The 16,067-nt window shown below is 48.6% G+C and overlaps 1 protein-coding gene across 2 annotated transcripts in view; it reads right to left on the reverse strand.

The window, feature by feature from the left end:
• Positions 1-14,034: 14,034 nt before the first annotated feature.
• Positions 14,035-16,067, reverse strand: part of NET1 (neuroepithelial cell transforming 1) — a 50,096-nt gene continuing 48,063 nt past the window's right edge. Inside the window, exon 12 of one of the 2 annotated variants that reach the window (XM_057544057.1) lies at positions 14,035-16,031. In XM_057544057.1, the coding sequence (XP_057400040.1) occupies positions 15,625-16,031 (407 nt within the window). In that variant the 3' untranslated portion in view covers positions 14,035-15,624. The remainder of the gene's footprint in view (positions 16,032-16,067) is intronic. The other variant, XM_007167449.2, reaches the window with a different exon arrangement.

The following is a 16,067-nucleotide window of genomic DNA, read 5'->3' on the forward strand; positions in this document are numbered from 1 at the left end:
GTTATCTGTCGGGGCCAGTGGGCAGGGGTATTGGAAACACAGCCCGTTATCGCTCCCCAGACAATGCTGGTGTCTTGCTCCGTGGCTGGTGCTGGCAAAAAAGGAAAAAAAAACAAAAACGCTTTTTTGGCATATGCACTTTTAGACCAGAGGATTGTGTTTGCATGTATGTTATGATTATTACTGGGGTGGGGGAAGAGAGGGGAGAAAGAAACAAAAGTAAATGGTAGATTTTTTTTCTTTTAATTTTTTGGCCACGCTGCGTGGCATGTGGAATCTTAGCTCCCCAACCAGGAATCGAACCCATGCCCCCTGCAGTGGAAGCGTGGAGTCTTAACCACAGGACTACCAGGGAAGTCCTAAACTGGTAGATCTGAAAGGGAGTCCGTTGTTGACCAGAGTTTGGGGCCTGATGGTACCCGAGATGATTTTAGGACTTAACCTGGCAAAGGTAACAAAGGAGAGAGGTGAGCTCCCTTTTCAAGGCAAGAGTGCCTCGGGCAGGACTTACCGTGTTGCTTTCAGGATGCTGATTGTTATTGTTTCCTTCTGGTTAGAGCGAGGGAAGCTGGTTTTCCACTGATAATCACCATTTTAAAAATACACTTATTAAATGCAGAATGTGTCGATTAAAGAAAAGCGGGTAGAGAATGGTTAAAAAAATGCAGAATTATGACTGTGGCTCTAAATGACTGGGTCTTTAGAGACACGGATGTGCTCCGAACCTTCCATTATACTGAGGATGGGCTGAGGCCACGGAAAGGGTGGGCTTGAGCCAAGTCCCAAGAGGGAAAGATGGGTAGTGGGGACGGTGTGTGAGTGCCTTGGAGAATGAGAGAGACAGAGGATAGTGACAGTGAGGGATGCAGGAGAGAACTTCACCTACATACTCTTCCGGGGGGGAGCCGGGGGCAGGGCAGGCGCAGGTGGGAGCAGAGGAGGCCCGGGCCTCGAGCTCCTGCAGGTGCCGCCAGCCTGCCTACCTCGGCTCTCCCCCTGGGGAGGGGGCACAGGACAGGCCCCTCCTGACCCTTTCTCAAGACCAGAGGGAGCTCAGGACTCAAGCCAGGGGCCAAAATCTGGCTGCAGCCACGGGGGGACCTTTTTAAAGATTCAGCTTCCAAAACTTCTGATTCATTTCCAAAGGTTTGCAAAAACTCCCTGAGGTCTCAGAACTTGTTTTTGCTCATCAAGAAGAACACCAGGGACCACTTCCTGCCTCGTGACCTGTAGGTTTCCATCCAACCCAAAGGGAGGCGGAGAAGCAGGGGCTGGGAGGGGGATGGGCACTGTTTGGCCTGAAGTGAGGAGAGAAGAGAGAGGGCTTGTTCTTCGTGTCCAGGGGAGGCGGATGAACGAAGGTCCGGTTCAGTAACTCCAGGAGGGAGTTAGGAAGGCATCCAGAAAATGTTCTCAAAACGAATGAATAGATGACAGCCGGCAGGTCATCTAGTAAACCTGCCCAAGCTCTGAAGCCAGGGGCTCAGCCAAGTCACTGCTGGAAGCTTCTAGCGTACACAGAAGTCTGGATGGAAGTGTAGTGTGGAGGTGCAGAAGGAGAGCGCCTTCCTGAGACTGCCCTGCAGCCTCTCCTCTCTGCATCTCATTCTCCTGCCGGGCCTCCCAGCCCCATGGGGACATGGCTGCAGAGGCTGGGAGGCAGCCCTGCTTCTGAGGAAAGGGTCTCTCTGGAGACTGAAGAAAGGACGTCTCCAGGGACTGGGTAGCGAGAGTCCTGCCCGGGCCTGGCGGTGGGTGGGAAGCTGTGTAGCTGAGTTTAAGGGGTCCCCTGGGGACCACCAGGTAGAACCTGGGGGAGATTGCAGACACCACCCAGGCTGGATGTTGAGTTACCTCCGCAATGAGGTGCAAGAGCCACCAGAAGCGTGAAGGACAGGCCGTTGGGGGAGTGACCACCGTCCTGTCCAGTAGGCGGGGGCAGGTGAGGCATGAGTGAGGGAGGCGGTCAGCCTTGAAGCCAGTCCGTGGGGCAGTGCAGCCTGGAGCAGCTCGGCTGGAGTCACAGGAACGGGGCGCAGCTCTCAACCCCGTGGACAAGTCAGTCCTCTGCTGTAAAGTCAAGAGATTGAGTAAGACCGGGGATTTCAAGGTCAGCTTGTTTGCCTTGTCCAGTGGGATGCAGGATTCAGGGACAGAGGGCAGCAGGCCTTAGACCACAGCTGCGCCTGGTTGATGTTTATGACCTACTCCCCTGTTTGGGGCCCCGGGAGACGAGCCTTGGTTTCTCCTTCCTGAGGTTTGGACTAACTTACTCTCTCTGGTTTGGTCCAAACCCCAGGGCTTATGAGCCCCCTCGGACCGGGCTCTCCCCAGGTCTCCCCACGACAGCTCCAACCCAGCTCAGCTATCAGGGTCTGTACTTACGTATCACTACGATAAGAAATTCTGTAAAAACTGTTACTAAACCAGGCTCAGTTTGCGTAGCAGCCAAACACCAAAGCACCGAGGTTTGCAACCGAGAAAGGGCAGACGCAGCCAGGCGAGGAGACCGGAGAACAAACCGCAAACCCACCTCCCCGAAGGCGAGGGCCTGGGGTATTTATGGGGTAAGGAAGCAGCGTTGTCTGAGGCGTGGGGCGTGGCGGAAAGGTGATTGGAAATAAGAAAAAGGTGAGTTTCATTGTTGTTCTGAACAGTTGTTAAGCTGCAGGCTTTTCCACGGGAGCTTGTTCAGAAGATGGAGGAGTTAGCAGTTCTGAAGGTGGCGTTTTGGGCTCCTGATGACAAAAGGTCACCACCAAGCAGATACTTGTGCATGCCCAGTTGGAAGGTCGGTGGTCCTAAGCAGCCTTAAGTGGCTGGGGCTTGAACAAGACACAGCTGGCTCCAAGTTCCTGGAAAACAGCTCAGGCAAACATCTTATTGTTTGGGCTCCGTGACATGTGGAGGACGTTCAAGTCTTTCGTGGCAGCAATGAAAGCGAGCTTCATAGATGAGGGCAGGTACAGGTGCAATGGACTTAACAGGCCGTCACCCTCGGCTTCAAAACCTTCATCAACACACACAATCTCACAATTTCTCCAGGAGCAAATTAGAGAGTGGTTCTGGCCCAGCATCTTTGATGAGGTTGCAGTCAAGAAGCCAGCGGCTGAGGCTGCATCAACCAAAGGCTTGGCTTGGGGCGTGAGGTCTGCCCCCCCACCCCGTGTCTCCCACATGCGGTGGGCAAGCTGGTGTTGGCTGTGGGCGCAAGGCATCAGTTCCTCCACCCGGGGGCCTCTCCACAGGCCAGCGTGAGTGTCCTCACAGCATAGTGTCTGGCTTCCTCCAGGACCGAGTAAGGCAGAAGAGGCTTCAAAGTCACATGCTGTCATGTCCATCTTATTCTGTTGGTCATGCAGACCAGCCCGGATGCACTGCGGGAAGGGGCTGGAGAAGGTCTGAATTGCAGGACGGGGGCTCATCGGAGGCCTGGCTGCCACAGGGCCCTCGCGGGGCTGGAAGTCTTCAACCAGTTCGTTTCCTGTAACACTGACTCTTGCTGAGGCAGAGCTGAGATAATTTAGCCTTCCTGGTTCATTTAGCAGACACGTCCGAGCACTTTCTCTACGTCAGGAGAACTGGTGGGTAGGACACAAAGACCAGTAATCTTACAGATGAGGAGAGAAGGTGATGCTCACACTGGAAAGTGTTAAATGTCACAGGGGCAGCCATAGACCCCCAGTGCGGTGGGGACGCAGCAGTGGGATGGGTCTACAGGGGCGTCAGAGGCGGCTGCCTGCAACAGGGCAGGCCTAGCTGGGTCTGAAGGATCAAAACCGAGGGTGATCATTAACTAACTCCATCGCACCTGCCTTTACTAATCAAGGTTGTTTTTTTTTTAATTTTTAGTTATTTTATTTTATTTATTTATGGCTGTGTTGGGTCTTCGTTTCTGTGCGAGGGCTTTCTCTAGTTGTGGCAAGCGGGGGTGCGCGGGCCTCTCACTATCGCGGCCTCTCTTGTTGCGGAGCACAGGCTCCAGACGCGCAGGCTCAGTAGTTGTGGCTCACGGGCCCAGCTGCTCTGCGGCATGTGGGATCTTCCTAGACCAGGGCTCGAACTCGTGTCCCCTGCATTGGCAGGCAGATTCTCAACCACTGCGCCACCAGGGAAGCCCTCAAGGTTCTTTTAATTGTTGCTACAAAAGACTTGCTTGTTCTCCAGGCCACATGGAGCCTAAACAATAAGATGTTTGCTCCAGTTTTTTTCCAGAAAGTTGGAGTCAGCTGCGTCTAGTTCAGCTGAGCAAGAGTCAGCTGTGTCCAGTTCGAACTGAGCTGGTTAAGACTGGGTGGGACCACTGACCCTTCAACTGGGCAGGTGCACGTGTCCACGTGGTGACCTTTTGAACGTGCAGAGGCCTGTAGCTTAGTTACGCCTGCGCAGAACGACCATCATCACACCTTTTCCCAATCAGCTCTCCCCACGCTCCCCACGCCTCAGACCACCCTGCTTCTTTAATCCTCATCCCTTAAGTACTGTGGCTGCTTGCCTTTGGGGAGCTGGATTTGAGATTTGTTTTCCTATCTCCTCGCCTGGCTGCCTTGCGAATAATCCCTCTCTTTGCTGCAAACCTTGGCGTCTCAGCATTTTGGGTTGCTGTACACAGGCAAAACAAGCCTGATTCAGGATGAGTAGGAGGTCACTAGACAGAGGGAAGGAGAGAGAGGGGGAGGGAGGGGGGGAACAGCGTCCCAGGTTGGGGAGCCAGCCTGGCTGCTGCAGGGGAGGGAGGCTCAAGGTGCCGGCATTGCCGGACTAGGGTGTCACTTTTCACTGCTCTGATTTCAGCACCTTATTTTGCATCCCTTGGACCCATGCTGTTCAGCAGGCAGATGCCAACAACTGCACTTGTTTGTTACTGCAACAAAGAAACTCACTGGAAAGTTCTCAGAGATCCAGCCCCGGAGGACCTGGCCTGTAAGTTAGAGCGGCAGAGAATGACTGCAGAAATAGTTTCCTCTTGTGGAAAAGATTGTTTCACGCCCCTGCCGTGCAGGCAAACGTCATTTCGTGTTGCAGGGACTCTGCCCAGTTGCTCTCAGATGGGGGGTGCGGGGGTGTTTATTTACTTGCCTGTGTGTCATTTTCCTTTGTTTCGGGCAAGTGCGCTGCCCGCTGGGGTCAGGCACGCGTAGGTCTGAGGGAACACACCTGACTCAGGCCTGCCGGTCCCGGACCGCGTGAAGGCTGTGCTGGGTTTCCAGCTACCTCTGCTGCCCTGTAAGAGGCATGTACCTTTGACGCTACGGAAACATCACCTGCTGGCTATTCGTCTATCCCTGTGGTTTGTGAGGTTTGTCCCGTGTGGGCTTCATTGCTGGCTGTCTTGGGCCACACGTTCCTTTGGGGCAGAGACTCTGTGCGAAGGTGCCCCCCCGCCCCCGTCCCTTGCCTGTAGGGCACTGAGTGCAGGCCCTGGAAATGCGGTAGAGGGGCAGGAAGAAAGTGGGGGCGAGGGCTCCACCCTACACCTCATTCCCCTGTATCTGCAGCGTCGACCTCGGGGAACCTCCTGCCCTTCCCCTCCCTCTCTTCCCCGTCATCACAGCTTCCGCGTGTTTTCTCTGACAGTTGGGCGAGGAGCTGAGGGCTGAGCATCACACCTGGAGATGGCCCGAGATGAGCATCCAGGTGGGCCCGCGGGGGTGCCTGGTAGGGAGAAGGCGGACTGGCTTGAACTTGATGCTCGACGGTTGGCGAAGATGCGCGATGTCAGATAACAGCCTTTTTCCAGGCCTGGGGCAGTTTCTAGGAGTGGAGGGGGGCCTGGTGCCAGCCTCTCAAGTCACGTTCAACGGGCAGCTATAGCCCGAGCGGCTGGAGGGGAGAGAATTACTTCAACCAGAGGGCTGCAGCCTGCTCCTTCCTCACCCCGTCCCCCAGCGCTGCCGGGGAGGGGGCGAATGGCAGCCCTGGGCCTCTGTCCACGGGGCACGGAGGAGATGCCCCGCTCGGACTCCAGGCAGAGAGACAGAAGAGGCAAGGGCCTCTGCCCGGGGCTGGTCCACCCCTGCTCAGCTGAGACAGAGGCGGCTCCAGCCCAGACTCAGCAGGGGTGGACAAGGCGCAGTTCGGAGCCCCTCGCACCCAGACTGCGGGCACCCAGGGCACGTACCTGCCTTAGATCCTGACCCTCCAGGAGCTGGAGGTGCGGCTGCCCTGGGTGGGCGGGGCCTGCGATTAGAGCCTGAGACCTGGCCTCTGGGTGCACAATGTCCCCGAGCAGCCGTGGGCTGAGAGCGAGGGCTCCTGGCCCGGTCACCCAGCCAGATGGGCCTGAATCACTGTGCTAGGTGCTCGCCAGCAATGTGTGTAGAACGTGTGCTCTGTCACTCCAGTTTTGATCTCTGTAGACAGTCCTTGAAGGATGTGTGCTCCTAGTGGCACATTGGGTCTGGGTAATTTTTTTCTTGCTCTTAAAAAAAAAAAAAGACTTTATTTTCTTAGAGCAGCTTTAGGTTCATGGCCAAATGAAGTGGAAAGTGTAGAGCTCCTGCATCCCTCGTCCCTCATACCCACAGCCTCCCCCACCATCACCATCCCCACCAGACGGCACATTTGTTATAACTGATGAAGCTCCATGGACACGTCATCCTCACCCAGAGTCTATTGTTGACATTAGGGTTCACTCTTGTGTTGTATATTCTGTGGGTTTGGACAAATGTACAATGGCGTGTATCCATCATTACAGTATCATTCAGAGTAGTTTCACTGCCCTAAAAACCCTCTGTGCCTCACCTATTTATCCCTCCCTCTCCACTAACCCCTCAAAATCAATGATCTTTTTACTGTTTGCATAGTTTTGCCTTTTCCATAACATCAGTATAGTTGGAATCATACAGCATGTAGCCTTTAAATTTCCTCCATGTCTTTTTCATGGCTTGACAGCTCATTTATTTTTAGCGTTGAATAATATTCCACTGTCTGGATGCGCTGTAGTTTATTAATCCATTCACCTACTGCAGCACATCTTGGTTGTTTCCAAGTTTTGGCAATCATGAATAAAGATGCTGTAAAAGCATCCATGTGCAAGTTTTTGTGTAGACATAAGTTTTCAACTTCTTTGGGAAAATGCCGAAAAGCATGATTGCTAGATCGCGTGGTAGGTTTTGTAGTTTGTAGTTTGGTTAGACTGCCAAAACTGTCTTCCAAAGTGGCTGCACTATTTTGCCTTCCTGCCAGCAATAAATGAAGGGTTCCTGTTGCTCCACAGCCTTGTCAGCATTTGGTGTTGTCAGTGTTTTGAATTTGGGCCATTATGATGTTGAATATCTTTTCATATGTTTGCCACCCGTGTATCTTCTTTGGTGAGGTGTCTACTCAAGTCTTTTTAAACTGGTTTGTTCATTTTCTTACTGCTGAGTTTTAAGAGATTCTTTTTAAGAGGTTTTTTGTTTGTTTTTTTGGTATATTTTTGGGTAATAGTCCTTTATCAGATGTGTCTTTTACAAATACTTTCTTCCAGTCTGTGGAGCCTGTGGAGTCTGAGATGAGGGTCTTCTCATTCTCTAGAGGCAATTTCTTTTTTATACTTTCCTGAGTTATCGAAATTTTCCATGATGAAAATGTATGATTTTATTTATTTAGTTTGGGCTGCGTTGGTTGTTCGTTGCTGCATTCGGGCTTTCTCTAGTTGCGGCGAGCGTGGGCTTCTCTTGTTGCGGAGCACGGGCTCTAGGCGTGCGGGCTTCAGTAGTTGTGGCTCATAGGCTCCAGAGCGCAGGCTCAGTAGTTGTGGTGCACGGGCTTAGTTGCTCCGCGGCATGTGAGATCTTCCCGGACCAGGGCTCGAACCCGTGTCCCCTGCATTGGCAGGCGGATTCTTAACCACTGCACCACCAGGGAAGTCCGAAAATGTATAATTTTTAACAACAGAAAAAATTATTTTTAGAGCTCTAACATTTTGCTTTGATATATATATATATATATAAATAAAAAATATATATATATATACATATTTGAAGAGCAAATATCAATTCTCAGAGGAAATAGTTAATTAAATCTTCTGGATTGAAATAAGGACTATGCCACTTGAAACTAAACGTGAAAACAAGAGCAAGGAGTTAAAAAAAAAGAGGATGTTTGTGCCTTACAAATAAAAACCACCCAGAGGAAGACCAGGAACAAACAGGAGAGCAAATATAAGCACCAGGATATACAGCTGGCATAGATGATCACTGACCTACTTAAGGAAGACTATTATTGTTATCTAGGGTAGAAACATGACCTTTAAATTTATTATAAGACTTAGAAGAGAGCCTTATGTAGGAAATATACAATTCAGCCCATCTCCAATTTTCCTGTCTTCAGGTACCATTCTAGCAAGTTGCTAAGATGTTTTGAAGGTACGTTTTAAAGGTTTCCCTTAATGGCTTAGTGTTTAGGATAATGGCCTTGTTTTCATGAAGTGGAGTACACAAAATCAAGAGATTTGATAACTTATCATGATCTAATTCTTTAGAAAGATCATTCTGGTTGCTGTATGGAGGGTGGATTGAGAGTGGCGAGGAGTGGAATGTGGGGACCAGAGCTTACTGCAGCTCACCCTGGGTGGGATTCTGAACGTGATGTGAAGTCAAGGTGACGCGGCTCAGAGAGTGAGTGGTCATGGCGTGTGAGTGAATTAGAGGAATCAAGGGTGGATGGATGGTGGTGTCATCTACTGAGATGGGGGAAGGTTCGTGGTGGCGGGGGAGAGGATTAGGGGTGGACAAGCAGTGGTCCTCTTGGGTCACGTCAAATGTGAGATCTTAGATTTCCAAGTGGGCACATGGGAGAGGCTGCCGTGCCGGGTGGTGAGTCTGGAGCTCACGGGAGGGGTAAGGGCTGGGGGTGGCCTTTGGGAATTGTCAGGCATTGGTGACAGTAAAGTCATGGGAATGGATCAGGTTTCCCAGGAGCATAGAAGAGGTCTGGGGACCGAGCCCTGTGGCTCTCTGCCATTTCAGGTTTGGAAAAGAAGGGCCCAGAGAAGATGTGAGGGAGGAAGGAGGACTAGGGGAATGTGCTGGCACGGCGGCTGGAGGACGAGGGCCTTCAGGAAGGAAGGTGGCGCCTGCTCCCAGGGACCGAATCTGGAGAATTAACCCAGAGGGCGAGGCCTACCGGGGATGGGAGGGATGGTGGGTTTAAGCTGGCTCTTCTTAGAGGAAGCTGAGGGGTAAGGCACATGCTGCTCGGGGCCACATGGGCCGCAGTGCGAGCTCCAGGTGCTCAGGGCCAGCGTGAAGGGCAGACGAGGCTTGCCCGGAGGGGACCCCGGACAGTGGGAGCCGTGGGGACGGACGCATATGGCCCTCGAGCTGTGCCCGCTGGTCTGCCGGGGGCATGGGGCTGATTTTGCAGAGTGCTCAGAGCACAGCAAGAACGAAGACTCTCAGGTCCCGTGTTTGGGATTTGGCAGAGTGGGGTGGGGGAGGCACTGGAGACACCCTCCACCAGGAACGGCTTGTGTCCTGGAGGGAGCGGGCTGGGGGGAAGGCAGGCTGGGCAGGATGGCAGTGGCCCATGGAGGCTGGGCAGGGGCGAGCGGGCACCAGGCAGCAAGCTGGGCCTGTATTCAGAGGGACGAGGGAGCCACCTGATCACATAGGCTGTGGGTAACACAGCAGATGACACCAGGCGCTGGTCAAACCTGAGGGTGCGGGTCTCTAAACGCGCAGAGAAGCTGGTGTTTGAGGGGAAAGAAAGAGAGATGGAATGTCCAGTTAAGCCTCTGCTTCCTAGTTTAGGGGGGGCAGCACCCTGGTTGGAGGGCTGGGACCAACAGGCCTTGAGGCCTCAGCACAAGCAGAGAGCTCAGAGGCCGGGGCCGTGGAGCCCAGGTCAACACCCCCCCGCCCCATTTTCTAAACCAGGGAAACGGGGTCACGTCTTTTCTTCCCCTTCACTCCCAACACTTCTGCCAGCCCTGCGCCACCCTCTTCCTTTTCAAACTGAAAGAGCACCTGCGGCCACCTGGGTGGGGGGACACTGACAGGCCACCCTCTGCCACCCCTTCCCCGCACCCCAGCTTTAACATCCCCCCACCCCCAGACCTCCTGGGACGGGAAGTTGTGAACACAGTGAGTGGAGTAAACAGCACCAGCAGTCCGAGCCCGGTTTCCAGCTCCATCTTAGTCACCTGCCAGCTATGAGGCCCTGGGTGATGCTTTGACTCTGAGCCTGCACCTGCATAACAAGGAAGATGGCACTGAATCTGAGAAGTATAAGGCATCAAGGCTGGAGAGAGCTCTGGTTTTTGGTTTCCGATTTGAGAACAGTGTCAGCTCCTGGGAACAGAATGAAACCAGTTTCTGCAGAGCTGTGTGAAGAGGTGAACTGACTAGGGTCGTACCTGCTGCCTATTCGAACCAGACACGAACCTCTGCTGTGGTCACTACTCATGACACACTGGTTTCCAAAGTCTGTGGGAGTCCTCCAAGGCGGGTCCTCCCGGCAGCAGAGGCGGCATCTTCAGGGGACACACACAGGCCGGCACAGGCCTTTAACCTCAGCTCTGTCACACACCTGCCAGGTGATCCTGGGCGAGTCATGTGATGTTTCCAGATCTCAGATGCCTCAGCCGGTGAAGAGGGGATCAGACTAAACTCTCTGTGTGAGGTTCCAGGCCTGACTTTATTGATTTGTCTCTCCTGGCCCTGCCCAGAGAAGGAGGGAAACAAGACCCCCACCCCTGCCCCCAGCAGCAGCTACAGAGAAATCTGAATTCCGTGGAAGGTTAGCTGAATTCTTCGAAGGTAGCTGATTTTGTCTCACCTTCTGGGTTACTCAGCAGCACAAACATTACCAGAGACTGTAATGCTGTCTCCTCTCTTAAGGGGCAGGGATGTAGTTAACCAACTGGCCCTTGCTGGAAATTCTCAGGGTCGGGCCACATGGAGTGGCTTCACTGGGGACCTGGGAACATCTTTCTCACTGCCTCTGCTCAGGGTGGAAAACACGTTCGTGTGCCTGGGAAAGAGGGCAGGTGAAGGAAGCAGATGATGGTAGAGGGAGACATACAGGGAAAGGAAAGTAGAGGGAGGAAAAGGCTGTGTGGATTAAACCAGAATCCAGATTAGTCCGATCCTGTTGCCAAACTGTAACAGAGGACACAAATGTTGAATTTAGGCAAAAGGTTTGTGTATCTGTGAGAGGGTAGAGAGCAAATCATCTGTATTTGATAAACATTCTGCCTTTATTTTGAAAAGTGAAGACTGGGGGTTCAGAGTAGGTTAAGAGATTGAAAAGTTGGAAACATTAGGATCCTGGAATTTCATTAAGTTCTTTTTCTTTTTAACTTCTGCTTCTTTAGTGAAAAATTTCACTTATCTTCAAAAAGATACACAAAGAATATAATGAATTCTCATGATCTCTCATCCTGCTTCAGCAATTCTCAACTGCTGGCCAATCTGGTTTCATTTTTATCCCTAACCATGCTCCTGCCCTGTAATTTTGAAGGAAATCTCAGACCTCATACAATTTTATCGGCTCAGTGGCTAAGAATCCTCCTGCCCATGCAGGAGACACGGGTTGGAGCCTTGGTCTGGGAAGATCCCACACACCACGGAGCAACTAAGCCCGTGCGCCACAACTACTGAGCCTGTGCTCTAGAGCCCATGAGCCACAACTACTGAGCCCACGCGCCTAGAGCCTGTGCTCCGCAGTAAGAGAAGCCCCCGCTTGCCACAACTAGAGAAAGCCTGCATGCAGCAATGAAGACCCAATACAGCCAAATATAAATAAATTTATATTTAAAAAAACCCCATATCTAGGGGACTTTAAATATCCAGTCTATCCTGGATATTTCGGATTGTCTTATTTAAAAACAATTTGATTTAGGATCCAAGTAAGTCCATACATTGCAATGGTTTGACATGTCTCTTAAGTCATAGATACCTCCATCTTTCAATTTTATTTTGTTGAAGAAACTGTCATTTGTCTTAATTTCCTGCAGATGCAACTCAGGCTGATTTTCTTGGCAAGAGTGCTTAGGTGGTGGGGGCACCACTGTCAGGAGGTACTCTGTGTCTGGTGGTCTTTACTAATGGCTGAAATAAAGATCCATCAATCCACCAGGGCTTACAAAATGGTGATATTCTATCATGCCTTCTTCATTAATTAGCTGTGCTACTGCTATAAAGAAAACCTTTCCTTCCTCAGCTCTTCAGTTACCCTGAGATACGGTTTGTAGAGGAAAGGGCAGAATAAATGCTTGATTTTTTTTTTTTTATCAGTTCTCAAAGGAGTCAGGTGGTTTCATGAGATACTCCAAAGGCGATTTAAAAGGTTGTGCTTTTTCTTACAGAATCATTTAGAAGCTATGGATTTAAACATTTATTCCCTAGTGGATGCTCCCATTGTCTCAAAGCATTCATGCTAAATAAGATTATGTACCACCAGACCTGAGGAAACCACCATATCTGGTAAGTTCCTCAGACTTGCAGTTGGTTCTGGAGTTGCTCAAATATGCAAGCAAAACCCCAAACTCCTCTGATCTAGGAAGTTCTAGACTCTAGGACTGAGGGAGATTTTCTTTGCTAGGATATTCCTCTCTCGGGTATTAGCTTCAATGGACAAAGGAATGTGATTCTTTCAAGGGTGTTCGCTAATGCTGATTAAGAAAAGCCCAAGTTTGCAGGCTGAGGTATCACCTACTTTGAATTCCAGGACTTCTAACCCTAACAGACAATACTACCCACAAGTTTCCCCTTTAGGGACAGGCAGGAGTTCTAATAAGGAAGAGAACTGGAGAGATGCTCACTTTGGTCTGTATCTCAGTCATCAAGACTGACAGATGGGAGCCTTAGCCAGGCATTTGAAGATGGCTGTAAAATGAATTCAGTAACATTAGTGTTAGCCATACATATACTGTAGAAAACCAAGTACTGTGCTGGGTCTGCACGTTTACTCAAGCACTAAACATAAAGTAGAGCTAAGCCAGCACAAGAGTGGCGAGTCGCCTCCTGGATCAGCTGAGGAAATGCCAGTCTTAATACATTCAAGGGTGATTTAGTGACACTGGTGTCCCACTGGCTGACAGTTAATCCAGATGCCCGAGCTTCCCCTCCCACCTGTGTGCACACATCCTAGGTTGAGCCCTCCGTTTAGACAGACTACCCTTTGCTCAAAATATACAAACACACTCATGGAAAGAAGTTAAAAGAGAAACTGGACTTACTTCAACTCAGACTCTGAAGAGTTTAAAGGCAAACTGAGAAGCTAATAGATATATGTCAGTACTTACTATATAGCATTTACATAATGGCTACTGGCTAGATCAGTGATTACTAAGTGCTGACCCAAGGAATTCACTGTATCAGAATCACTAGGGGGGAGTGTTTACAAATATAAATTATCAGCCCTCTACTCCCACCCCCCCAGATACTGACTCAGTGAAACAGGTGTGGGAATTGGGGGAGGGGAGCTAGGGGGTGAGGCTCAGTTACCTTTATTTTTTTCAAAGTACCCCACGTGACTCTGATGCCCAAACAGGCTTGAGAACTACTAGGCTAATTATCAGATGTTCTCAAATACAGATGCAATTTATGAAGAGTGTTCATTCTACACAATTATTCAGTTTCTGGGTCTTATTTTTTCCCTTGAGTGAACCCAAGGAAGCTAGAGTTTTCAGTGGAACATCATTTCATTAATATTAGAACTACTATTGTTTCTACAACTTCAGAGGCTGATCAAGGTAATTCTGGAAGAGACTGTATCTTATAACATCTCTAGAAATGATTAGAAATCTTGCTGATTTTTCAGATCACAACCACTGGTATAATCTACACTACTGACTTTGAATGTCCAGAGTTAGAAACCTGATATACCTAAATTAAAATCAGAAAGTAATCAAATTAATGAGGATGCTTTGTTAATAGCTTTACTATTGTATCCAGAAAGTGGCCAGATGTTCAGCTGTCTTCAATTCAATTGCTGTTTCTGATTATAATGTGTTCTAAATGGTTTAATAAGATTCAAAAAACTTGACCTAATTGAATCTCTTACTTTTCAATGAATTTCAAAGATGTAAGTATTTATGACTTTTTAAAAAACTTTGTGAGGCTTGCCATCACCTCCTTTGCTATACCAACGCATTCTGGCAAACGTCCCCGAAACATCCACCAGCCAAGAAACCTTTAAGGGTGATTATGTGTGTGACTTTTTTTTTTTTAATTGTATAATTCATTTATACAGAGAAATCATTTGGATTTAACTATTTACAGTCTTTTTCAATTTTCATTTCCACTGGCCAAATATAGTTCACATAATAGTCAACATTTACTTGAGCTGATCACCATTACAAATCTGCCATGACACAGGGCTTTTAGCCCCCCCGCCTTAAAGACTACGATCTCATTTGAACAGAAACATTTCATAGTAAAAGATTCACCAGTCTCTTATGAATACATCTGCCAAAACTGATCTCATACGGTCAAATTTTCAACACATTTTCTTTTCAAACCCATTATTTGCAAGTACTGTAAACCAAGGCAAATACAGTTCACTTCCCTCAAGCCTTCTACAACTTACTACACACTCTCAAGTTTAGCTTTTACTATCTTTCATAAATGTCTGACACAACCAGACATTTTTTACTTTAAGACAAAACTACACTCTTTTTCCCTCTTTTTTTTTTTTTTTTTAATACTTATTACCAGCCAACTGCCTTCCCTCTTGCTTTTCAGACAATATTAACTTTCCATGAAAATCCTTAAGGTGGTTTTCTTTCAGTAGTCCAAAATATACTGAGTCATTTCATGTATGTTCTAACCCTGAAATACTACACTTTAAAAATTGCAATTTTCTTAACTGGCTCAAAAACAGTATGGCTTGATTTCACTTGGTAAAGTTAATATGATTTAAAAATACACACACAAACACACACACACACACAGACACACACACACACACATTTTTAATCAAGGAAGAAAAACACTTTAAAGACATGCCAATTTGAAAAGGCATCAAAGTAAAAAAATAAAAGCAAATACTAAAAACTACTTTACAATGAAAAAATTAAATAATTGGCAGGTTAAATCAATGAAAAATGAGGAATGTGCAGTGAAAAACAAACTAATAAAAAGCATTCCAGTTGGTAAAATGGAAAACCTATTAAGTTTTGTTTTTCCAAGAAACTTATGTTTCAACATAAATTCTGAAATATTACAAACATATATTCCAAGTAGATCTTAGATGCTGATATTAAAATTTCAAATTCTGCATGTAAAATTTATCAAATAAACACTGGTAAAATCCTGGTATTTGCAAAATTTTAAGCTTTGGCCAATATTATAAATATCACAATTGGTATTAAAAAGTCATGATGAATGCAGAATGAAGAGAAAACCCATTTCATAAGTATTTCATTTGATTAAAAATACCAGACTTACATGTTCTAGATGATCTGAGGAAAAAAAAAAAGACTGCAGTTTAACAGTAATCTGTATATATATCTTTAGCTGCCATTAAAAAAAATAAAAAAATAAAAAACAACCACCAAAACCCAACCAAAAACAGAAAATGTGAAGACTGGTATTAAGTAACCCTGCAACGCTCCCATACTCACATTACAAGAAAGAACAACTGTACACAGTTATAAATAAAGTCTCTCCCCTGGTTACCACAGAGCTTCCTTTACACCAGTGTCTCTTTCCGCTTGCCACCGACCTGGGCTTTGTCCCTGGCTTTTCGGAGGCCAGCCTGGGCTCGGGGCGCTTTCATGCCCTTAGCGTCGTCTGCTGTGTGCACTGGGGTGACACTTTCGGAAGCATCTCCATCAACTTCCACCTGAGTCACGCTGGATGCCGTGGACGCCCGTCTCTGGGCCCTGGCATTGCTGGCAGGGGGGCAGTTCTCTCCGTACTCCTCGTGGGGCTCCAGCAAGCCCTGCAGCTCGGAGGGGCTGGTGGCCTGCCGGGAAGGGGCCATGGCAGCTCGGATACAATTGAACCACTGCTGCTTGTGGAACACATCATTGGCTTGTAGAGTGTGGGACTGGCCTGGAGAGGGGTCTTGGAAGCGAACTCGAAAGATATTTTTAGCTAGGAAAAAAAAAATAAAAAAATGGAAATCAGACT

The sequence above is a fragment of the Balaenoptera acutorostrata genome, chromosome 3 (assembly GCF_949987535.1).
Source record: "Balaenoptera acutorostrata chromosome 3, mBalAcu1.1, whole genome shotgun sequence".
Lineage (NCBI taxonomy): Eukaryota > Metazoa > Chordata > Mammalia > Artiodactyla > Balaenopteridae > Balaenoptera > Balaenoptera acutorostrata.